Below are 21,308 nucleotides of genomic sequence, written 5' to 3' on the forward strand. Positions count from 1 at the left end.
TAATAAATCAAAGAACATGAATAACACTCCTGAGTTGAGCCTAAGCATATCAGGATTTAGATTCTTTTAATCTTAAGATAAACTACTGATATTGACTTGGAAAGATATGACGGTAAGTTTATAATATCTTAACTAAGTTGCAATATCGGTCCAGTCCAATGTATATTCCATACATTCGAAACTAGTATACTTTACCAATGTTTTGGAAAGAACATAACACTTACTCCAAGTGTAAGTACACATCATCGCTGATTATCACATTAGTGTAAATCCAAAACACTGATGAAACAGGGACTTAGTTTGTTGATTCATATGATCACAATCACATTCCACTGTGTTGACGATACTGTAATTGTGAATAAACATATGATCTGGACTTAACTGATTTTGTGTGTAAATGTAATAAACATATTAAACCATTAGCATGAAAAATTCATGCAAACATAAAATCACTTCAAATTTCTTATATTGATAACTAATCAGATTGTAAAGGGTTTTATTTAGAGCACAAAAACTAACAAAAAACACTATGTTGGCACAAGGAAGATAGTGGTATGGGCTTTTAGGATTTACACCTTTTTTTATCAAGCGATGTTAGGCTTCTTTATGATGATTCAAATTCCCTTGTTGCGAGGGTTCTGAAAGATTTGTATCACAAACATAAGTCTTTTGGCTCCATGACTAAATCTAAGAAAGGATCCTTTGTTTGAAAGAATATCTTATGGGAAAAAGAACTATTTAAGACTAGGTTTATTTGGAGAGATGGTGATGGTAGAGTAAAGTGTACAAGATAATTGGGTTCTAATGACTTAGAATATTCTTGTGTTGTCACCTAATTTTCATGGCGAAGTTAATTAGTACGGTGTCCCAATTCAGATCTACTTTAGGGAATTAGGGCTTTGATTTGATACATGGTTTATTTGCTTCTGATGAAGCTACTGCCATTATTTTTATTCTTTTGCCTTCTTTATTAATTTGGGATAAATTAATTTGGGGGTATGATAGTTTTGGCTTTTTTTAGTCAAGAGTGGTATTGGCTTGCCATTCGTAATTTACGCATGGGTTGTGCGTCTTCTTTAGCTGGTTTCTCAAGATGGTGGGAAAAAGTTTAGTCTATCAATTTACCTCCAAAAGTGAAGATGTTCACTTGGCAGATTTCGTCTAACTGGATTCTTACTAAATGCAAGCTTACAAAGTATGGCTTATTGGCAGATGAGGTATGTTCTATGTGCGAGACTCATTTAGAAACAACCTATCATGTTTTATGGGGTTTCCCTTTTTTTTATCTAAATTTTGTAAATTGTGTGATGTTTTTTTGGGGGGGGATTTTCCTTTTGCAATCAGTATTGATTTCTATAATTTTATTCTTAAGTTTCTTGATCCTTTGCTTGTGGCTTCTTTAGAATTGATTTCGGTTATCATGTGGATAATTTCGTTTAGGAGAAACAGCATGGTACATAATGATAAACTACTTGCTTCAGACATTATTGTTTCTCAGGGTCGTGATTTTCTTACTGATTACCAGAGATTAGCCATGGCTTCAAGTGGCCCCCACTCGGCTAGGAATTTTCCTTCTACTCTAAATGTTTATTCTAGTCTTATTTTGATGCCGCATGTGTTCAGGAACTGTGAAAATTAATGTCGATGCCACCATTAATTCTCTTAATAATAGATGTAGTTTGGGTATGGTAGCTTGAGACTTCATCGGTGAGGTTGTGGTTTTTGTTGTTTGGCACATATTGGGTAGTTTCTCTCTTGAAATGGCAGAAGCTTTAGCGTTATAAGATACAACCATTCTATGTCGCATGTTGGGTTTTTCACAACATGCAATTCGAATGTGATACTGAAATTTAATAACCAGATTCTTTGGGCTACTTATTAGGTTTCTTTACGCTGTTTCATAAAGATAACACGAAAACAACAAAAAAACTACATAAAAGTAACAGAAAAATAATATTGAAACAAAAAAAAAAATACATATAAATAAAAAAAATAAACAACAAATTAATAAGAGTAAAATATAAAAATAAATTAAAATACCATATCTTTTATAAATAAAATCATAAAAATTATAAAAAATATTTAAAATATCGTACAACAATTATTTTTTTGTTGCATTTGTGAAATATCCCCAAACATTAAAGGATAATTACATAAGGTATTATTTTTTTAAAAAAATTTATATTTTTACGTTTATTGAATTTTTCTTATATTTTTATAATTTTTCATAAAAATAATAAGAAAACTACATAAAAGTAATATGAAAATAATAACGCAATAACAACAAAAAATAACATGCAGATAATAAAAAATCAACAACACATAAACAAGAGTATAGTATAAAAAGACCGTATTTTCTACAAATAAAATTAAAAAAATCGTAAAAATGTTTAAATTTTTGTGAAACCGTATTTTTTGTAATTTTTTTGTTGTTTTTGTGTATTTGTGAAATAATCCCAAAAATTAATCATGTTCTCAAAGGCCCACGAAGGCCCATTTCGGTGTTGGGCCAATTTTAGTGTCGACTCAAGTATGATTTTCCGTCTCCATCGGAAGCGTGAAAGCACAACCGAAAATGGAGGCAACTGACAACACTCTTCCCCAAGAAGAACCCTCTGATAGTAACCCTAACGACATCGTCTCCGATTACTCCTTGCCGGAGAGTGATGCCACTCTCTCTCCAACCCCTCCTGACGAGAGCCAATCCACGGAAAACCCCTCCTCTGCTCCCCAAGTCATTATTGACACCCCCGTTTCGGACTCTCTCGAAGATTCCTCCGAACCAGTTCCTGAAGACACCATTGATGAACAGCCGCAAAATCTTGTCGACCCACCTGATGAACCTGGTCCGGCAGGGCCAAGTCTTCCGACCAGGAAACGACGCCGTAGAAAGAAGTTCTTTACTGAAATCAATGGTACTCCATCGGTGGCCAAGAATCGTCGGGCTGGACTCGCCAAGGAGGTCGATATAGAATCAAGAATTGCAGTTTCTGTTGGGTTTCCGATTGATTCGCTTACTGAGGAGGAGATCGAGGCTAACGTGGTTCCCACCGTCGGCGGAGCCGAGCAAGCTAACTATATCGTCGTGCGAAACCACATTCTTGCGCGGTGGAGGTCAAATGTGTCTGTCTGGTTGACGCGGGAGCACGCACTGGAGTCCATTCGATCAGAGCACAAGGGTTTGGTGGACTCGGCTTACAACTTTCTTGTGGAGCATGGCTACATCAACTTTGGGGTTGGACCGGCGATTAAAGAACCGAAACTGAGGTCCTTTGATGGGGTTGAGAGGGGTAATGTCGTCATTGTTGGGGCGGGATTGGCGGGTTTGATAGCTGCGAGGCAATTGGTGTTCTTGGGGTTCAAAGTCGTGGTCTTGGAAGGTAGGGCAAGGCCTGGAGGTCGTGTGAAGACGAAGAAGATGAAGGGTGATGGAGCTGTGGCAGCTGCTGATCTTGGTGGAAGTGTCCTCACCGGAATAAATGGTAACCCACTTGGGGTTCTGGCTAGGCAACTGGGGTTGCCCCTTCACAAGGTAAGAGATATATGCCCACTTTATTTACCAGACGGGGAAGCAGTAGACTCTGAGATTGATTCCAAAGTAGAGGCGTCATTTAACAAGTTGTTAGATAGAGTCTGTAAGCTTAGGCAGGCTGTGATAGAGGAAGTTAAATCTGTAGATGTTGCATTAGGGACAGTATTGGAAGCTTTCCGCCAAGTTTATGGTGTTGCCGAAGACCCAGAAGAAAGAATGCTTTTAGATTGGCACCTTGCTAACTTGGAGTATGCAAATGCTTCTTTGATGTCGAATTTGTCAATGGCCTATTGGGATCAAGATGATCCGTACGAGATGGGGGGAGATCATTGTTTCATTCCCGGAGGGAATGAAACCTTTATAAGGGCATTGGCGGAGGACCTCCCTATTTTCTACAATAGGACTGTCGAGAGTATTATATACGGAATAGATGGGGTGTTGGTTTATGCTGGTGGGCAGGAGTTTTGCGCTGACATGGTTCTCTGCACAGTGCCTTTAGGTGTTTTAAAGAAGGGTTCAATTGAATTTTTCCCTGAACTTCCACAACGAAAGAGAGATGCCATTCAGAGATTAGGATTTGGTTTACTCAATAAGGTTGCAATATTGTTTCCTTACAACTTTTGGGGTGGCGATATTGATACTTTTGGACACTTGTCTGAAGATCCAAGCATGAGAGGTGAATTTTTTCTGTTCTATAGCTATTCTTCAGTGTCCGGAGGTGCGCTTTTGGTTGCTCTTGTGGCGGGAGATGCAGCTGTTAAGTTCGAGTTGATGTCCCCTGTGGAGTCTGTGCGAAGGGTGTTAAATACATTAAGGGGCATTTTTAATCCGAAAGGTATAGCTGTTCCTGACCCTATTCAGGCAGTCTGCACTCGCTGGGGCAAAGATAATTTCACCTATGGTTCATACTCCTATGTTGCTGTGGGTTCTTCTGGGGATGATTATGATATACTTGCAGAGAGTGTTGGTGATGGGAGAGTATTCTTTGCGGGAGAGGCAACTAACAAGCAATATCCTGCAACAATGCACGGAGCTTTTCTAAGCGGGATGAGAGAGGCTGCAAATATTTTCAGAGTAGCCAAAAGGAGGTCATTAAGTTCACCTGACAAGTTAAATAGTGTTACCGAAGAAGAGGATGAGTTGAACAAATTGTTTGACGCCCCTGATTTGAGTTTTGACAGCTTCTCTGTATTATTTGATCCTGGTTCAGATGATGTTGATTCTAATTCCTTGCTCAGGGTGAAAATTGGAATAGAAAAGTTTGAAATTGTTTGCTTCTATCTCTATGCTTTAATATCGAAAAGGCATGCCATGGAACTTGGTGGAGTTGATGGGGATGTGAACAGGATGAGAATGTTGAGTGAACAATTTGGAGTGAGTTGGGTTGGAAGAAAAGGCTTATCTGATGCTGCTAGATCTCTTATAACCTGCATAAAATTAGCTAGATCGAACAATAATGGAGGAAATCAAGTCCAATCCAACGTTACGGCTAGTTAAAGCGTCACTATGCAGCATCTCCATTAGTATGCTGCTAACTTTGTCTGGCTGGAAAGATCGGACAAGTACCTAAAACATGTGCATATGGAGGATTTTAGGGTGGCTATTCGATGAGGGCATGATCCTATTCTCAGAGCTGCATTTAGTGCACTCTCTATTGTGAATTCATTAAGAATTTTTTGTACATTCATCATTTCAATTGCCTTCAGAATTTGTTAGTCATTCCATTCCAATTAGTTTTGGTGCTCTGGTCACAATTCAGGATGTTCCCTCTAATTTGACTTCATAATTGTTTTTTCTTCTCTTTTTGACATGGGACTTTATAATTGTTTGGAATTCAGATCTTATATAAGAGAAAAAATGGGGGAAAATGTTTTTGAATATGTGACTTTTTTCCCTACAAGTTATAAAATGATATTCGATTGATTTTTTTTTTTTTAAAAAAATAATAAATGAAGAGAGAATGAAAATGAAAATGAAACTTTGTAGATTTTTCTATATTTTTTTCTTCAACTTTTTCTATTTTGCTTGTGTAGTGTGAAAATCGTCGTGTACTCTCTATTAGTGTCAAATTACAAACTTGTTGCCGGTAGGATTGACGATTTGTATTATTGCTTTGTGCTCGTATTAACATATTTATGATGACACGACACAATACGTAGACGACACATTTGTAAGACATGTTGACAGCTCAAATTCAAACACGACACGATAAATTACCATGTCACACGACACGATGATCAAGATAACACAATTTTCTTAAAAAAAAAATATGAAATCTATAAAAATTATTTGTGTTATTGTGTCAGTACAATTATAACACGACATGACAAGATTATTAAAATATTGACATGATTAAGGTAAACACTATAATTAGTCAACTATTAAATGTTCCAAATTATTATTTTTTATCAGTTTTGAATCGTGTCATCGTGATCCATATTCCTAGTTTCCTACTCAAGAAGAAATAAGTCACTAGTAAAATAAGAATAAAGTGCAGCAAAATCCCTAAACGTTTCATTTCGCTAACAATGTATCCCCAAATCTCATTTTTTAGCAACAAAACCCCTAAACCTGCATTTTGTTAGCAATTTACCAATTTTGTCCGTTTTTACTGTTAATTGCCATGTTGAACGTAGACATAAAATATTGTACACATGGATATAGTGTACAAATTAGGGGTGTTCGCGGTGCAGGTAGTGCGGTTTTTGACTATTTTTTCAAATCAACCCGCATATGCGGTTTTTTTAATTTCCCAAACCGCACCCGCACCGCGAAACTAAAAAATTGCATCGCAAAAAATGGTGCAGTATCGTGCAATTTCTGCAGTTTTTCCAGTTTAGACTATCACCAAATAATTAAACAATCACAAATACAACAAAGCTTAAGTAACACATGTCAAAAATACCATAAGGCTTGAAAATAAATATGAAAAAAAATTTCAAGTTTAAACAATAAAATAATTAGTTGGGCCTTCACATATTGGACCTAAATAAATATAAAAATTAGTATTTTTATAATATGCGGTGCGGTGCGGTTTGAACCGCATATTAATAATTCAAAACTGCAAACTGCAAACCACACCGCGCGGTTCAGGAAAAATTCAAATCGCGACCGTACCGCAAAAAATTTCAAACTGCCTTTTTCTTTGCGGTGCGGACGGTTTGAACGGTTTGATGAACAACCCTAGTACAAATGGCACAATTTAATTGAGCCACATAAATAAATATTAAAAATAAAATAAAAAATTTAAATTATTAATTTGAAGTTGTAAAGTCCTTTTTTGGCAAGTTAGTTGACAAAATAATTTTTCCATTTATGGTAAGATTGGTGTGCATTCATATTCGATTTCTTACCTTATAAATTCGGATTGTAGTTACCCTTTTCCTTGTTTGGAAAGTTGCACTTTCAGCTGAACTTTCCTTTATTGAAAACTTCTCAAAAGAGAAGGAATTCTCTTTTGGAAAGTTGTCTTTTTTAAGGAAACTTTGATTATTGCCTTTTCCTTATTGATTTCGATTGTATCTTGATACAATCAGAATATCTAATCTGTTTTTGGCAGGAATCAAGCATTGATAGAAGATCGGACCCGATTTTAGTAAGTTTCCCGTTTCTGGTCAGATCTGCTGCGTCAGCATCCGAATCTGATGTAGCAGATCGTGTCTCTTTTGGAAAGTTTTTGTACAGCTGCTAATTCGAACTTGTGGTTGCCTCTTTGGTTTCTATGTTCTATAAATAGAGCATAGTGAGCAACCATTCGGATTACCTCTTCCATTATTCATTTTTTGCATTTATCTTTTGAGAGAAGAGAGTCTTTCTTTGTTTTGTGAGAGCCTAGTTGCTCATCTAGGTTCTAGTTGTTCTATTTCTGTTCTTACTCTATCCTAGAGGTTGTGAAGAACTACTTGACTGAACAAGAGATTGGTCTTCAGGAGAAGACTTGATAAAGCCTTACTTCGGGAGGAAGTAAGCACTTGGTCTTCGGAAGAAGACTTGTTGAAGCCTTACTTCGGGAGGAAGTAAGCACTCACACTTCAAAGACGAAGGGAGTTCGGGCTTGAAGGTGTTTCAAGAAGTCAGATTCATAAAGTGGATTACAAAGGATTGCGACAATACTTTAGAGGGAGTCTAAACTTGTTTAAGTCAATTGTCTTTGTAATTTTGATACTTTATTAATTGATTTCATTCTCTGGGCGTGGCCCCGTGGACTAGGAGTGTTCGTGAGAACACTGATACCACGTATAAATCTCTTGTGTCAAGTTATTTATTTTTCTGCAAATATTTTAAATTCACTCGTTCGGTTTTCTTTGTAGCGAGAATTACTTTCTATTTGCAGACGCTTACAGTTTTTATATTTTCTTATATACAACTGACATTTGCAAAAACACGGTTTTTCAATTGGTATCAGAGCGGGACACTAAACTCTTAGTGTGGTCCTATAACGTTTTTGTGTTAAAATGTCATTTTTTGCAGAAGGAAGTTCTATTTCTAGACCACCGTTGCTTAATGACTCTAACTATCCTTATTGGAAAGTTAGAACGAGGGCCTTCATCAAATCTCAAGATGAGAAAGCTTGGAGAATAGTTCTTTCAGGTTGGTCTCTTCTAGTTGAGACAGATTCTTCAGGTAATACTACTATAAAATCTGAATTGGAATGGTCTATTGAAGATGATAAACTTTCTGCCTACAATAGCAAAGCCTTGCATGCTATCTTTAATGGTGTAGGTGAGGGTTACATTAAACTTATATCATCTTATGTTTCTGCTAAGGAAGCTTGGGAGATCCTTCAAACTCAGTTTGAAGGAACTTCTGATGTGAAAAGATCTAGATTTATCATGCTTCAAACTAAATTTGATGAGCTTAGAATGTCTGATAATGAAACTTTAACTGAATTTTATGAAAAATTATCTGATATTGCTAATGAATATTTTGCTCTTGGAGAAAAGCTTGATGATTCTGTTCTTGTGAGAAAAATTGTTAGAGTACTTCCAGAAAGGTTTGATACTAAACTTTTGGCAATGGAGGAAGCTAAAGATTTTAGCACTATGAAGGTGGAAGAATTGATAGGTTCCTTACGTACTTTTGAATTAAATCAACAGATTAAACAAAAGGACAAACCCAAATCCATTGCTGATAAAGGTAAAAGTATTGCTTTGAAGGTTGCTGATAATGAAAATTCTGATAGTGAATGTGATGATGAGATTGCTGTATTAACTAAGAATTTTCAGAAATATATGAAAAAGATGGGAAATAAAAAGAATATTTCGAAAGGTTCAAAAGGCAATACTTTTATTAAACCATCTGTTTCTAACAAAAAGGGAATTCAGTGCAGGGAATGTGAAGGTTTTGGGCATATTCAAGCTGAGTGTGCAAACACTTTGAAAAAGAATAAGAAAAGTTTCAATGTCACTTGGAGTGATGATGAAACCGAAAGTGATGAAGATAATTCTGAAAATGTTGCCCTAACCTCTGTTATGTCTAATGTGTTGTGTGATTCACAGGTGAAAGCTAGATTGGTATGTCTGAATAATACCACCGAACAAGAGGAATCAGATTCAGATGAGTCTGAAATCTGTGAAGAGTCTCTTGCTGAATCATACAAAGTCATGTATGAAAAATAGATTCAGGTTGCTTCTGAAAATAGGAGTTGAATAAATTGAATAAAAAATTGTCTTATCAGATTGAAATGTGTGATTTGAAAATAAAAGAGTATGAGACAAGTTTTTGTGATAAAAATGAAAAAATCACTCTCTTAAAGAAGGAACTTGAAAATTTTAAGAAAAATTTTCAAATGCTTAACCATGGATCTTCTATTTTTGAAAAAGCTTAGAATGCAGGTCAAAGAGGGTTCGCAGGCCTTGGTTCAAGTGGAATGGAAAGTTCTGGAGTCACGAAGTTTGTAAAATCTAGTGTTCCAACGAATCACTTTGAGGCTACAAAGTCTGCTGTAACAATTTCACAGCCTGTTACAGCAAGAGAAGTTTCTGATGCTGCAAAATCTCCAGGATTATCGAAAAGAGTAAGATCTCAGGTAAAAAGATTTGTTCCCACTTGTCATTTTTATGGTAGAAAAGGACATATCAGACCTAAATGTTTCACGTTGACAAATCTGTTTAAAATAAATTATTTTGATAATTTGGAAAAATCTCAAAAGAAACATAAAAGTTTGAAACAAATATGGGTGAAAAAGAATTGCTAGCTGGTTTTTCTGATAAAACTGCTGCATCTCAAATGTGGTATTTTGACAGTGGTTGCTCTAGACATATGACAGGTGACAAGGACTTTTTGACTAACATTCGGCCTATGCAATGTGGAGAAGTCACTTTTGGTAATGGCCTATCTGGAAAAGTTGTTGGTATGGGAACTCTAAATTTTGAAGGGTTACCTAGACTGAAAAATGTGATGTTAGTTGAAGGACTGAGGGCTAATTTACTTAGCATCAGTCAAATTTGTGATCAAGGGTTTACTGTTTCTTTTGATAGTGATCATTGTTATGTTCTGAATGATGACAATGAATGTATCTTGCAAGGATTTCGATCCAATGATAACTGTTACACTCTAACCCCTGTGTTTACTTGTCATTCAGCTATCAACAACACCACAGATCTGTGGCATGCCAAGCTTGGGCATATTAATTTTAAAAACCTGAAAAAATTGTCAAATGCAGGTAATGTTCGAGGACTTCCCAAGCTTGGTAAGGAAAGTGAAGGTAAGTGTGAACTGTGTCAACTTGGGAAGCAATTAAAAATCACTCACAAGCATGTGTCTGATATCAATACCTCAAAAGTATTGGAATTGCTTCACATGGATCTTATGGGTCCAATCCAAGTTGAAAGTTTGAATGGTAAACGATATATCTTTGTGTGTGTTGATGATTTCTCTCGTTTTACTTGGGTAGATTTCTTAAGAGAAAAATCTGACACTTTTGATGCCTTTAAAACTCTTTGTTTGAGATTAAGAGTTGAGAAAGGTTGTAATATTGGGAAAATTGTTCGAATTCGAAGTGATCATGGTAAGGAGTTTGAAAATTTGGTGTATGATGATTTTTGCAAGTCTACAAGTATAACTCATGAATTTTCAGCTCCCAAAACTCCTCAACAAAATGGAGTTGTTGAGAGGAAGAATCGAACATTGCTAGAAATGGCAAGAGTGATGTTAAATAGCAAGAAGTTGACAAAGCGCTTATGGGCTGAAGCTATTAACACAGCTTGTTACATAATAAACAGAGTGTTTATTCGTCCAGGTACCTCAAAAACATCTTATGAAATCTGGAAAGGTAAGCGCCCCAATGTAAGTAATTTTCATGTTTTTGGATGTGTGTGTTATGTCTATAGAGATCGTGAGCATATTGGTAAATTTGATGCTAAAAGTGATGTTGGTGTGTTTATTGGATATTCCTTAAACAGTAGAGCTTATCGTGTTTATAACATGAGAACTCAAAACGGTTTTGGAATCAGCTAATGTGGTTGTTGATGATTTTAAAGATTTTTCAGAGTTTTCCACAGAAGCCAAGATAGATAGTCTCATGGATGCTCCTCCAGAAGCAGCAAAAGCAGATCCTGATGCAGCAGAACCCATTTCTGATGCGGCAAATGACAAATCTGCTACTGCAACTGAGACTGGAGAACCAGAACCGTCTATCTTGACTCATCCAAACATCATCATTGATTCTATTCAGAAAGAACCAAGCACCAGAGTCAAATTGAATCATCCAAAAGATCTCATTCTTGGAAATCCTGAAGAAAGCATGGTAACTCGCAGAAGGTATGTTAATTTAATCAGCTTTCTTTGTTTTGTTTCTCAATATGAACCGAAAAATGTAAAGGAAGCCATGACCTTTGAGGAATGGCTCAATGCAATGCAAGAGGAACTCAACCAATTTGTTTGCAACAAGGTATGGATTTTGGTCCGAAGACCAAAAGGTATAAATGTAATTGGAACAAAGTGGTTATTTAAAAATAAAAGTGATGAGTTCGGTACAATTGTGAGAAACAAGGCTCGTTTGGTGGCACAAGGGTACTCACAGGTAGAAGGTATTGATTTTGATGAAACTTTTGCTCCTGTTGCAAGATTAGAATCAATTCGTTTACTTTTGTGTATTGCTTGTGTTTTGAATATTAAATTGTTTCAAATGGATGTGAAATCTGCCTTCCTAAATGGTATTTTGAATGAGGAAGTTTATGTTGAGCAACCAAAAGGATTCGAAGATCCTCAATTTCCAGACCATGTATACAAGCTTGAAAAAGCTTTGTATGGTCTGAAAAAAGCTCCTCGAGCTTGGTATGAAAGGTTGACTCAATTTTTACTTTCTCATGACTATCACAGAGGTAGTGTGGATAAAACTCTTTTCATCAAGCATATAAAATCTGATTTTATCATTGCTCAAATTTATGTTGATGATATAGTTTTTGGTTCTACATCTAACCATGAAGTGCAGGTATTTGTTGATCAAATGAAAAGTGAATTTGAAATGAGCATGGTTGGTGAGCTTAATTTCTTTTTGGGTCTTCAAGTGAGACAAATGGAAGGAGGTACATTTGTATCTCAAAGTAAGTATGCTAAGAACCTTGTCAAGAAATGTGGCCTTGAATCGGCTAAGCAGGTAAGTACTCCAATGAGCACCACACTAAAATTAACAAAAGATGAGAATGGAGTAAAGGTAGACACTACACTCTATCGTAGCATGATTGGAAGTCTTTTGTATTTAACTGCTAGTCGTCCTGATATCTGTTACAGTGTGGGAGTGTGTGCTAGATATCAAAGTAATCCTATGGAATCTCATGTATCAGCTGTAAAAAGGATTATTAGATATGTTAATAGCACCCCTGATTATGGAATTTGGTACTCAAAAGATACTAATTCAAATCTTGCTTATTTTAGTGATGCAGATTGGGCAGGCAATGCTGATGATCGAAAGAGCACAAGTGGAGGGTGTTTCTTTCTTGGGAATAATCTAGTATCTTGGCATAGCAAGAAACAGAATTCCATCTCCTTGTCCACTGCCGAAGCTGAGTACATAGTTGCTGGCAGTTGTTGTACTCAACTATTGTGGTTGAAACAAATGTTGATTGATTATGGGTTTGAATTGGGTATTTTGACTATTTTTTGTGATAATACTAGTGCCATAAATATTTCCAAAAATCCTGTTCAACATTCTAGAGCAAAGCACATTGATATAAGACATCACTTTATCAGGGAACTTGTTGAAAATAAATCATTGCAATTAGAATATGTTGATACTGAAAAACAATTAGCTGATATTTTCACAAAGGCCCTAGATGCAAGTTGCTTTGACTCCCTCAGAAAGTCTTTGGGAGTTTGCATTGTTTAATTTTATCATGTTCATAATTTTTGTACAAATAGTGTTATGTGATTCTTCTCTAGCTTTTAATCTCCTATCATTGTATTTTGACAAATCATATTTATGCTTTTGGATTATAATCAGTTAGGATCTCATTCTGATCATACTTTGTGATGTTGTGTTAAAAGGTTCATATTACTCTTTATTTGTGTCTAGTATTAAATAATGTACTTATACAGAGTTGAGCAATTTTTGTTTCAGTCTTGTCAGGGCCCTTGCTGGAATAGAGCTACCCATACTGAGGTGTGAAAGCCATCTGTTGAGTAAGCTGGAACATTGTAATTAGCAACTATGATGAGGATGCACTACCATAGAAAAGGGCTACCTTCAGTATGGTATGAAAGCATCCAGTTGCGGGATCAAATTGAAAAAGGCGAAAATGAAAAATCTTGCCAAGGACAATGATCCTATTTTCACTGCACACACTTATGTCTGACAAGTGTGTTCAAATTTGTAAGTCTCCTCTATTAAAATTAAATTGATAATCCTGGTTCACAATTTTTAGTAACATGCATATCTTTTTCCTCAACATCAATTAAGTATGATTTGTCCCTGAGATACTGATTAGTTATTTTCTTTAAAAGCATAACATGTATTTTATTTTGTCAATTGTCAATGATATTTGATTTCTTAACTTGAATCGAATCACATATATCTATTGTACACATTGTATTTTATTTTCGGTTTTCATTTAAATAAATATATATATAAAAAAAATAATAAAATAATAAAAAAGAGGGAGGCGAGTGAATTGCTTCATGGGTTAAGGAAACCTTGTGCCTAAATGGTAAGTATCAACATTCATTCTTCTTTGATTTATTTTTGATATGTTTCCATTTAAAGATTGATCTTTTATATGGTAATGTGTCTTTAATCTTGAATTGACTTATTTTTGGAAATATTGTTGGTAATTCTAGTTTCCTTTTATTTTTTTTTTAAAAAAAAGGAAAGGAGTTGCAAGAGAATGGGCGGTTTCCTTTTGTGTTCTTGGGCTGGTAGTTTCTCTTTTTAAGTTGGTTTCCTCTTTTGATCCTCTCTCACATGCTTATATAAACCAACTTCCTTTATTTTTTATAACATAGCTACCCGATCCCCATTTTTTGTGTTCTTGCTTCTTTGTTTCTCATTCTTACTTTCAGAAATTCAATGCTACAACTAAGAACCTAGGGCATCCAAGGAAAATGCTGGAATCTGATCAAGCCCCCTCAAATGCTCCTCTTGCTGCTCCAATCGTCTTGCTGCCTTGGAGGAGGTTCAGCAAGAGATGTCCAAGCAGCTGTCCTCATTGATCAAGCTTTATGGGGCATAAGTTTTCTTTCTTTTTGTTTTTGTTGGACATATTTCTAAATTTTCATTTCTTTTTATCTTTGGCCCTTATAGATAAACAAAAAGGGGGAGTAATTGTATGCTCAACTGTCTAGGGGGAGTTGAGGTTTGTGTTTGTGTTCGTCCTTGGTCAAAGTTAGCGTTTTATTTTGGTTTAATTTTGTGCTTCTCAGGGGAAGTTTTTATGTTTGTTTCGCTAACTTTGTTTTGTAGGTGTTTGTTAATTAATAATATTTTGATTATCTAAAGTGCCAAAGGGGGAGATTGTTAGGTCCTTTTTTGGCAATTTAGTTGTCAAAATATTTTTTTAATTAATGTGCATTTTATTGAGCATTCAATTTGTTTTTATCAACTCTGGACCCTTTTTCCAAGGGGAGTTGTGTTGAGTACTTGTGAACTATTTGGTTTAAAAGTTAGCATGTTTCTTTGGTTATTGTTGGTTTTTGATTCTGTTGCTTAGGGGGAGTAGTTATTTGTCTTGCTAACTTTAACTTGCAGGTACTTTGTGTTAAAAATTATTTTGTTCATCTAAAGTGCCAAAGGGGGAGATTGTAAAGTCCTTTTTTGGCAAGTTAGTTGACAAAATAATTTTTCCATTTATGGTAAGATTGGTGTGCATTCATATTCGATTTCTTACCTTATAAATTCGGATTGTAGTTACTCTTTTCCTTGTTTGGAAAGTTGCACTTTCAGCTGAACTTTCCTTTATTGAAAACTTCTCAAAAGAGAAGGAATTCTCTTTTGGAAAGTTGTCTTTTTTAAGGAAACTTTGATTATTGCCTTTTCCTTATTGATTTCGATTGTATCTTGATACAATCAGAATATCTAATCTGTTTTTGGCAGGAATCAAGCATTGATAGAAGATCGGACTCGATTTTAGTAAGTTTCCCGTTTCTGGTCAGATCTGCTGCGTCAGCATCCGAATCTGATGTAGCAGATCGTGTTTCTTTTGGAAAGTTTTTGTACAGCTGCTAATTCGAACTTGTGGTTGCCTCTTTGGTTTCTATGTTCTATAAATAGAGCCTAGTGAGCAACCATTCGGATTACCTCTTCCATTATTCATTTTTTGCATTTATCTTTTGAGAGAAGAGAGTCTTTCTTTGTTTTGTGAGAGCCTAGTTGTTCATCTAGGTTCTAGTTGTTCTATTTCTGTTCTTACTCTATCCTAGAGGTTGTGAAGAACTACTTGACTGAACAAGAGATTGGTCTTCGGGAGAAGACTTGATAAAGCCTTACTTCGGGAGGAAGTAAGCACTTGGTCTTCGGGAGAAGACTTGTTGAAGCCTTACTTCGAGAGGAAGTAAGCACTCACACTTCAAAGACGAAGGGAGTTCGGGCTTGAAGGTGTTTCAAGAAGTCAGATTCATAAAGTGGATTACAAAGGATTGCGGCAATACTTTAGAGGGAGTCTAAACTTGTTTAAGTCAATTGTCTTTGTAATTTTGATACTTTATTAATTGATTTCATTCTCTGGGCGTGGCCCCGTGGACTAGGAGTGTTCGTGAGAACACTGATACCACGTATAAATCTCTTGTGTCAAGTTATTTATTTTTCTGCAAATATTTTATATTCTGCCTGTTCAGTTTTGCTGTAGCAGAATTACTTTCTGCTGCTGCAGACGCTTACAGTTTTTATATTTTCTTATATACAACTGACATTTGCAAAAACACGGTTTTTCAGAAGTAAAAAAAATAAAAATAATTGTTTTTGTCTTTTTTTTTTTTTTATTTATTTTACCTTCTTCTTTATTTTGAAACCCTAATTTCACTAACCATATCTCTCCCCGTTTTTCTCTCTACCGCCTACACACCACCACCATCTTTCCTAGTCTTCCTCTCTTCCTCCTATCTACGACCATCGTGTTCTCAAAGCAGCACCACGATAGAGATCCCTGGTACCAAAAACCCCACCCACCCCTCACTCTAATTTCTCTGGCCTGCCCCATTCTCGAACCGGTACCACAAAGGAGGACCACCACAGAGCAGCGTTATGAGAAGACTCATCGGGAGTGATTCTCATTTTCTCATTCTCTGACATTCGTTTGCTCACCACGATGAGATCCCTACCTCAAAAACCCCACCCCCACATTGAAATAAGCCACTATTTATTGGGCTACAAGTGAATAAATGGTGCTAATTACAAAATATTCAATAAATGATGATTATTCTCTTCATCCTTTGATTGTAGGCAACCGTAATGACCTAGTCTTGAGGGATTTGAGAGCTAATTTTGTGGTCACGGATCTGGAGTGAGTCAAACGCCCTAGCCGGACAATTCGACCGATACACTATCCTGCGAGGTCGTAGTTATGAATTCCGCTGGTCCGTGCTGGTTGGACGCGAGTTAGTTGGAGTATTGGGTTAGATTATTTGTCTTCCATACACTCTGTCCAATATTTTGATTGTCACATTCGGCCAATCCTTCCAATTTACTGCCAAGTGTCACTTTGTCCAATGTCACGTCACTTGGGTAATTTTCGGGATAACAACTTTTGATGCACACCTGATTTAGTACAACAAAATTAATAAATGACATCGTAGCTAATTCCATATATATGTTAAATATTCTGTAGATTTCCTTACATTATATAAATGTGTGATATGTATATATGGTTATGATTATTGTGAATGTATGATTAAATGATGGATCGTTAATTTTATGGTGATAATTAGGTAGAGGAATTGTTTTAATTTTTTTACAGAAATCTATGTAAGCCATAATGGGATATAGATTTTTATGTAATTTTTTAAAAATTATTTTACATAAAATTGTAATGCTCATGTGCATGGAGTTAGGATTTGTTTTTTGAAACCCCGACCGTGCTCTATTGGACTACCAATCTCGTGCCCATTGTCGACAGAAGTCGAGCAACCCCATGGAATCGACGTTGTCGTCCGCACAGTACTGGGTCTTGGTTCTTGGGGATTGTTTTTCGTCTGTTGAACGAAACCTTGACAAGACCTTTGGTCCTTTTTCGTGCTATCATAGATGTTTGAGGACCTTCGGTCCTCTTCTGGGCGACTAAGATTGATCAAGCACCTTTCGGTCCTTCGATGATCTTGGTCCCATAGGGACGGTGTTTTTGAGCTAGCCAGATACATAAGGATCTTCGAACCTTTTGGTTCATTCCCATGCCATCGTCATGCATTCTTAGGGACCGTTTGGTCCTTTACGTTAAGATAAAGAGACCCATTCGGGTCTTTGACCCGTGTGAAGCCTCTTGGCCACTATGACCTATCGTGGCATTAGTGGCTCCTCCCGGAGCCTTCAGCCACTGTGGCAGTTATAATTTTGAATAATTGTATATTATGGATTTAATATAACATATATTCATGAAAACAAAATATGTGAACAAAGAGATTAACAAAGTTAAAATGTAATTTTTATTTTTGTAAAGTCTTTTTTGGCAAGTTAGTTGACAAAATATTTTTTATTTAATGGTAAGATATTTTTGCATTTATGACCGATTGTCTTACCTTGTATATTTGGATTTAGTTGATCTTTTCTTGGTTAGAAAAGATGCTTTAATGCTGAACCTTCCTTTGTTTGGAAATATCTTGTAAGAGAATCTTTTCGCTTATGGAAAGTTAGTTTATAAAGGAAACCTTGATTAAATGTCTTATCCTCATTAAATTCGATTGTATCTTGATACAATCAGAATATATAATCTGTTTATGATAGGAATCAAGGTTTGATAGAGGATCAGATCCGATTATAGCAAGTTTCCTTTTTTTGATCTGATTTGTAGCGTCAGCTTCCGATTCTGATGCTGCAGATCGTGTTTATCGTAGGAAAACTTCGTACAGCTGTAGATTCGATCTTGTGGCTGTCTCTAAGGTTTCTATGTTCTATAAATAGGACCTAGAGAGCAGTCATTCGAATCAGCTCTTCCATTATTCATTTTTTGCATTTATCTTATTTGAGAGAAGAGAGTTTCTTTGTTATGTGAGAGGCTAGTTGTTCATCTAGGTTCTAGTATTTTATATGTCAGTTCTTACTCTATCCTAGAGTTTGTTAAGAACGACTTAACTGAACAAGAGAGTGGTCTTCAGGAGAAGACTTGTTGAAGCCTTACTTCGGGAGGAAGTAAACACCTTGATCTTCGGGAGAAGATTGTTGAAGCCTTACTTCGGCAGGAAGTAAGCACTCACACTTCAAAGACGAAGGGAGTTCGGCCTTGAAGGTGTTTCAGAAGTCAGATTCATAAAGTGCAATACAAAGGATTACAGTAATAATTTAGAGGGAGTCTAAACTTGTATAAGTCAATTGTCTTTGTAATTGTTGATACTTTATTAATTGATTTCATTCTCTGGGCGTGGCCCCGTGGACTAGGAGTGTTCGGGAGAACACTGATACCACGTACAAATCTCTTGTGTCAAGTTAATTAAATTTCTGCAATTATTTTTATATTCTATCTGTTCTGTTTTGTCGCTGCAAGACTGGTTTCTGCAGTAACAGAATTACATTCTGCTTCTGCAGGCGTATACAATTTTATATTTTCGTATATATTATTAACATTTGCAAAAACTCAGTTTTTTAATTTTTTTATGGATAAATAAATAAGATGAAGCATTTATATTTTATTTAACATTAGTATCGTGTTGTAAATAAATTAAATCACGTACTCCTAGAGAGAGAGAGAGAGAGAGAGAGAGAGAGAGAGAGAGAGAGAGAGAGAGAGAGAGAGAGAGAGAGAGAGAGAGAGAGAGAGAGAGAGAGAGAGAGAGAGAGAGAGAGAGTAATAAATTATAATGAATCACAAATTTGGTAAAAATTGGTTTGGATGACATATTTTTCTAATTATCATTAAAGCTGGCAATAGAAAAAAGAAATGTTAAAGGGTATTTATAAGGGATCATTTTAAAAATACACAAAAATAATATAAAAATTATAAGAATGCGGTTGTACAAAAATTTTTATGATTTTATTTACAGAAAAAATGATTTTTTTAATATATTTTTATGCTCTACACTTATTAATTTATTGTTGATTTTTTATTATTTCTATGTTATTTTTTGTTATTGTTTTTATGTTTGTTGACCGAGATTTTCGGCAACTAATAAAATATTATAAAATTATTGAGCTGTAAGAAAGTGAGAGAAGGATTTTTACGTGGTTGGGGCGTTAATGAGCCTTAGTCCACGAGGCTTTGTTATTTATGGATGTATTTAATACAGAGATTATACTTGGGAGAATTTCACCCTTATAAATACAGAGAATGTTCTTGGTGAGTATTTACTCTACTTGCTCATATGCAGCCCAAGATTCTCAATCCCATTTAATGAGCTTTGAGGGGGTATTTATAGTGTTTTTGGTGGGGTAATCCCTAGAATTGTTCTTACAAGTGTATCTGTAAGTATCCATAAAGTTGGGTATTCCCAATGAATATACCATGGGTAATGCATGGTCAAATCCCTAGGTGTTGTAGGGTTTTTATGTGGAATGTCCTTATTGCCTTTTGATTGACGTGACTCTTCCCAGTGTAGCCGTCGCTAGACTTAAATGATCATTACTGTGGCGCTGCTGGTTGGAGGTTGTGCCGTCAGACTTTATTGCGTGTAGCAGTTCCAACACGCTTCCTCCCATGCGGCATTTAATGCGACTTGATTGCTCAGGAGAAACCTGACACCTCGCGGAGATGCCTTAGCGTTATATGAGCTTCCGGGAGCATCTTGAGTTCTACGTGCCTTCTCCGGGACCTACGTCCGGGACGTTACCTTATGGCATAAAGACTTAGCAAATATTGTGAATTGCTTGATCCACGTGTCCCTGTCTGATTGGTCCACGTATATTGGGCAAAATTAGGGGCAACATTTACCCCCCAAGCCTTGTTTATTTGAAAAATGAAACAAGGCTTGTTCAAGTGCCTCCGGTTGACTCCTCGGTTTCCTGGCACGAGCTTTGAGCGCGTGAGGGTGTATTTAATGATGGCTTTTAATGCAGCGATTCACTTTTTGCAGGGGTCGATTCGTTTTACGCCCATTGATTGATACGGCGCATTAATGGTGTCAGACGGATACTCAAGCGTTTCCACCGCCTTTATTGTAAATCAATCTGGTCCGTTGATCTTTGAGCATTCGAATCGTGCGCTTCCCTCACCGTTCGATTGGTAGGTGATGACGCCTGTTCCTCATGCATTTTTGCCTATAAAAGCCACTACCTTTTCTTCATTTCGGTTACTTCCCATTTCTTGCCAACTTTGCTCAAATTTCCTAGAGAGAAAATTCTCAGACCTAGAACAAGGCCTTCAAGCACTTTGCGATTTTCCCAGTTCTTCTTCGCTCGTTGCTACCAGTCCTTCTCGTCTTTACTCGACTTGCAGTAGGACCCCCAGTTCAACACTTCACCGTAAGTCTTTTGCATCCTTTGCTTTATTATTGAATGGCATGCTATTACTTATCTGTTTGTTCTTTTCTGGGTTTGCATTCGAAATTTCTGGGCATGCAAGTGTTTAAATCCTTCATGTAGTCTGTTTGAATTTACCGCTCTAGTGATAGGATTGCCATCGTCACGCCTCTGTTGCTATTGTGTATTTTCTTTGTAGAAGGTCATACGTTCTTCGTATAATGGTTGCTTAGGGCATAGGACAGACTCTTTTCTTTCTGTTTTCTTTATCGCGTAAAGCCGTCTTCTGTGAATTTACTGCACCCGACACTTGTCCAGGGAATCCTTCTAGGTTTTCCTGTATGACACGTGTCCGGAGGGGGCCTCTTTCCAGCGGTTAGGGGACCCCCATTCCCTTTTTCTTAATTTAGGGTTTGGTATGGGGCGTAACTGCTGGAATTTTACTCTTTTTACAGAATAGAAAAATGTCTGCTTCTGGCTCAAAGTCCTCAAAGAAAAGTGGTAAGCGCATGGCTACCCTTGAAGAGGTCTCCCTGGGACCCGTTGCCCAGGAGGGGTATAAGTCCCGGGCGACCGGATGGGAAGCGGCTGAGCTTTATTCCACCTTCACCTGTCCCCACCAATTGGAGAACATTGTGGAGGTTGCTGGAATCAAGCCTTCTACCTCAGGAACCTACCATCGGCCACCTCGTGACGCGGAGACGCCCAACCAAAACTACGGCGGCTTCGGGGCCTCGAGCCAAACGC

The 21,308-nt window shown here is 36.6% G+C and overlaps 1 protein-coding gene across 1 annotated transcript; it reads left to right on the forward strand.

Moving 5' to 3' along the window:
• Positions 1 to 2,504: 2,504 nt before the first annotated feature.
• Positions 2,505 to 5,412, forward strand: LOC115714021 (lysine-specific histone demethylase 1 homolog 1). Its single transcript, XM_030642534.2, has one exon. It carries the CDS (start codon positions 2,576 to 2,578, stop codon positions 5,027 to 5,029), a length of 2,454 nt encoding a protein of 817 aa, XP_030498394.2. The 5' UTR covers positions 2,505 to 2,575; the 3' UTR covers positions 5,030 to 5,412.
• The last annotated feature ends 15,896 nt before the right edge of the window (positions 5,413 to 21,308 follow it).

Source organism: Cannabis sativa, chromosome X, assembly GCF_029168945.1.
Source record: "Cannabis sativa cultivar Pink pepper isolate KNU-18-1 chromosome X, ASM2916894v1, whole genome shotgun sequence".
Lineage (NCBI taxonomy): Eukaryota > Viridiplantae > Streptophyta > Magnoliopsida > Rosales > Cannabaceae > Cannabis > Cannabis sativa.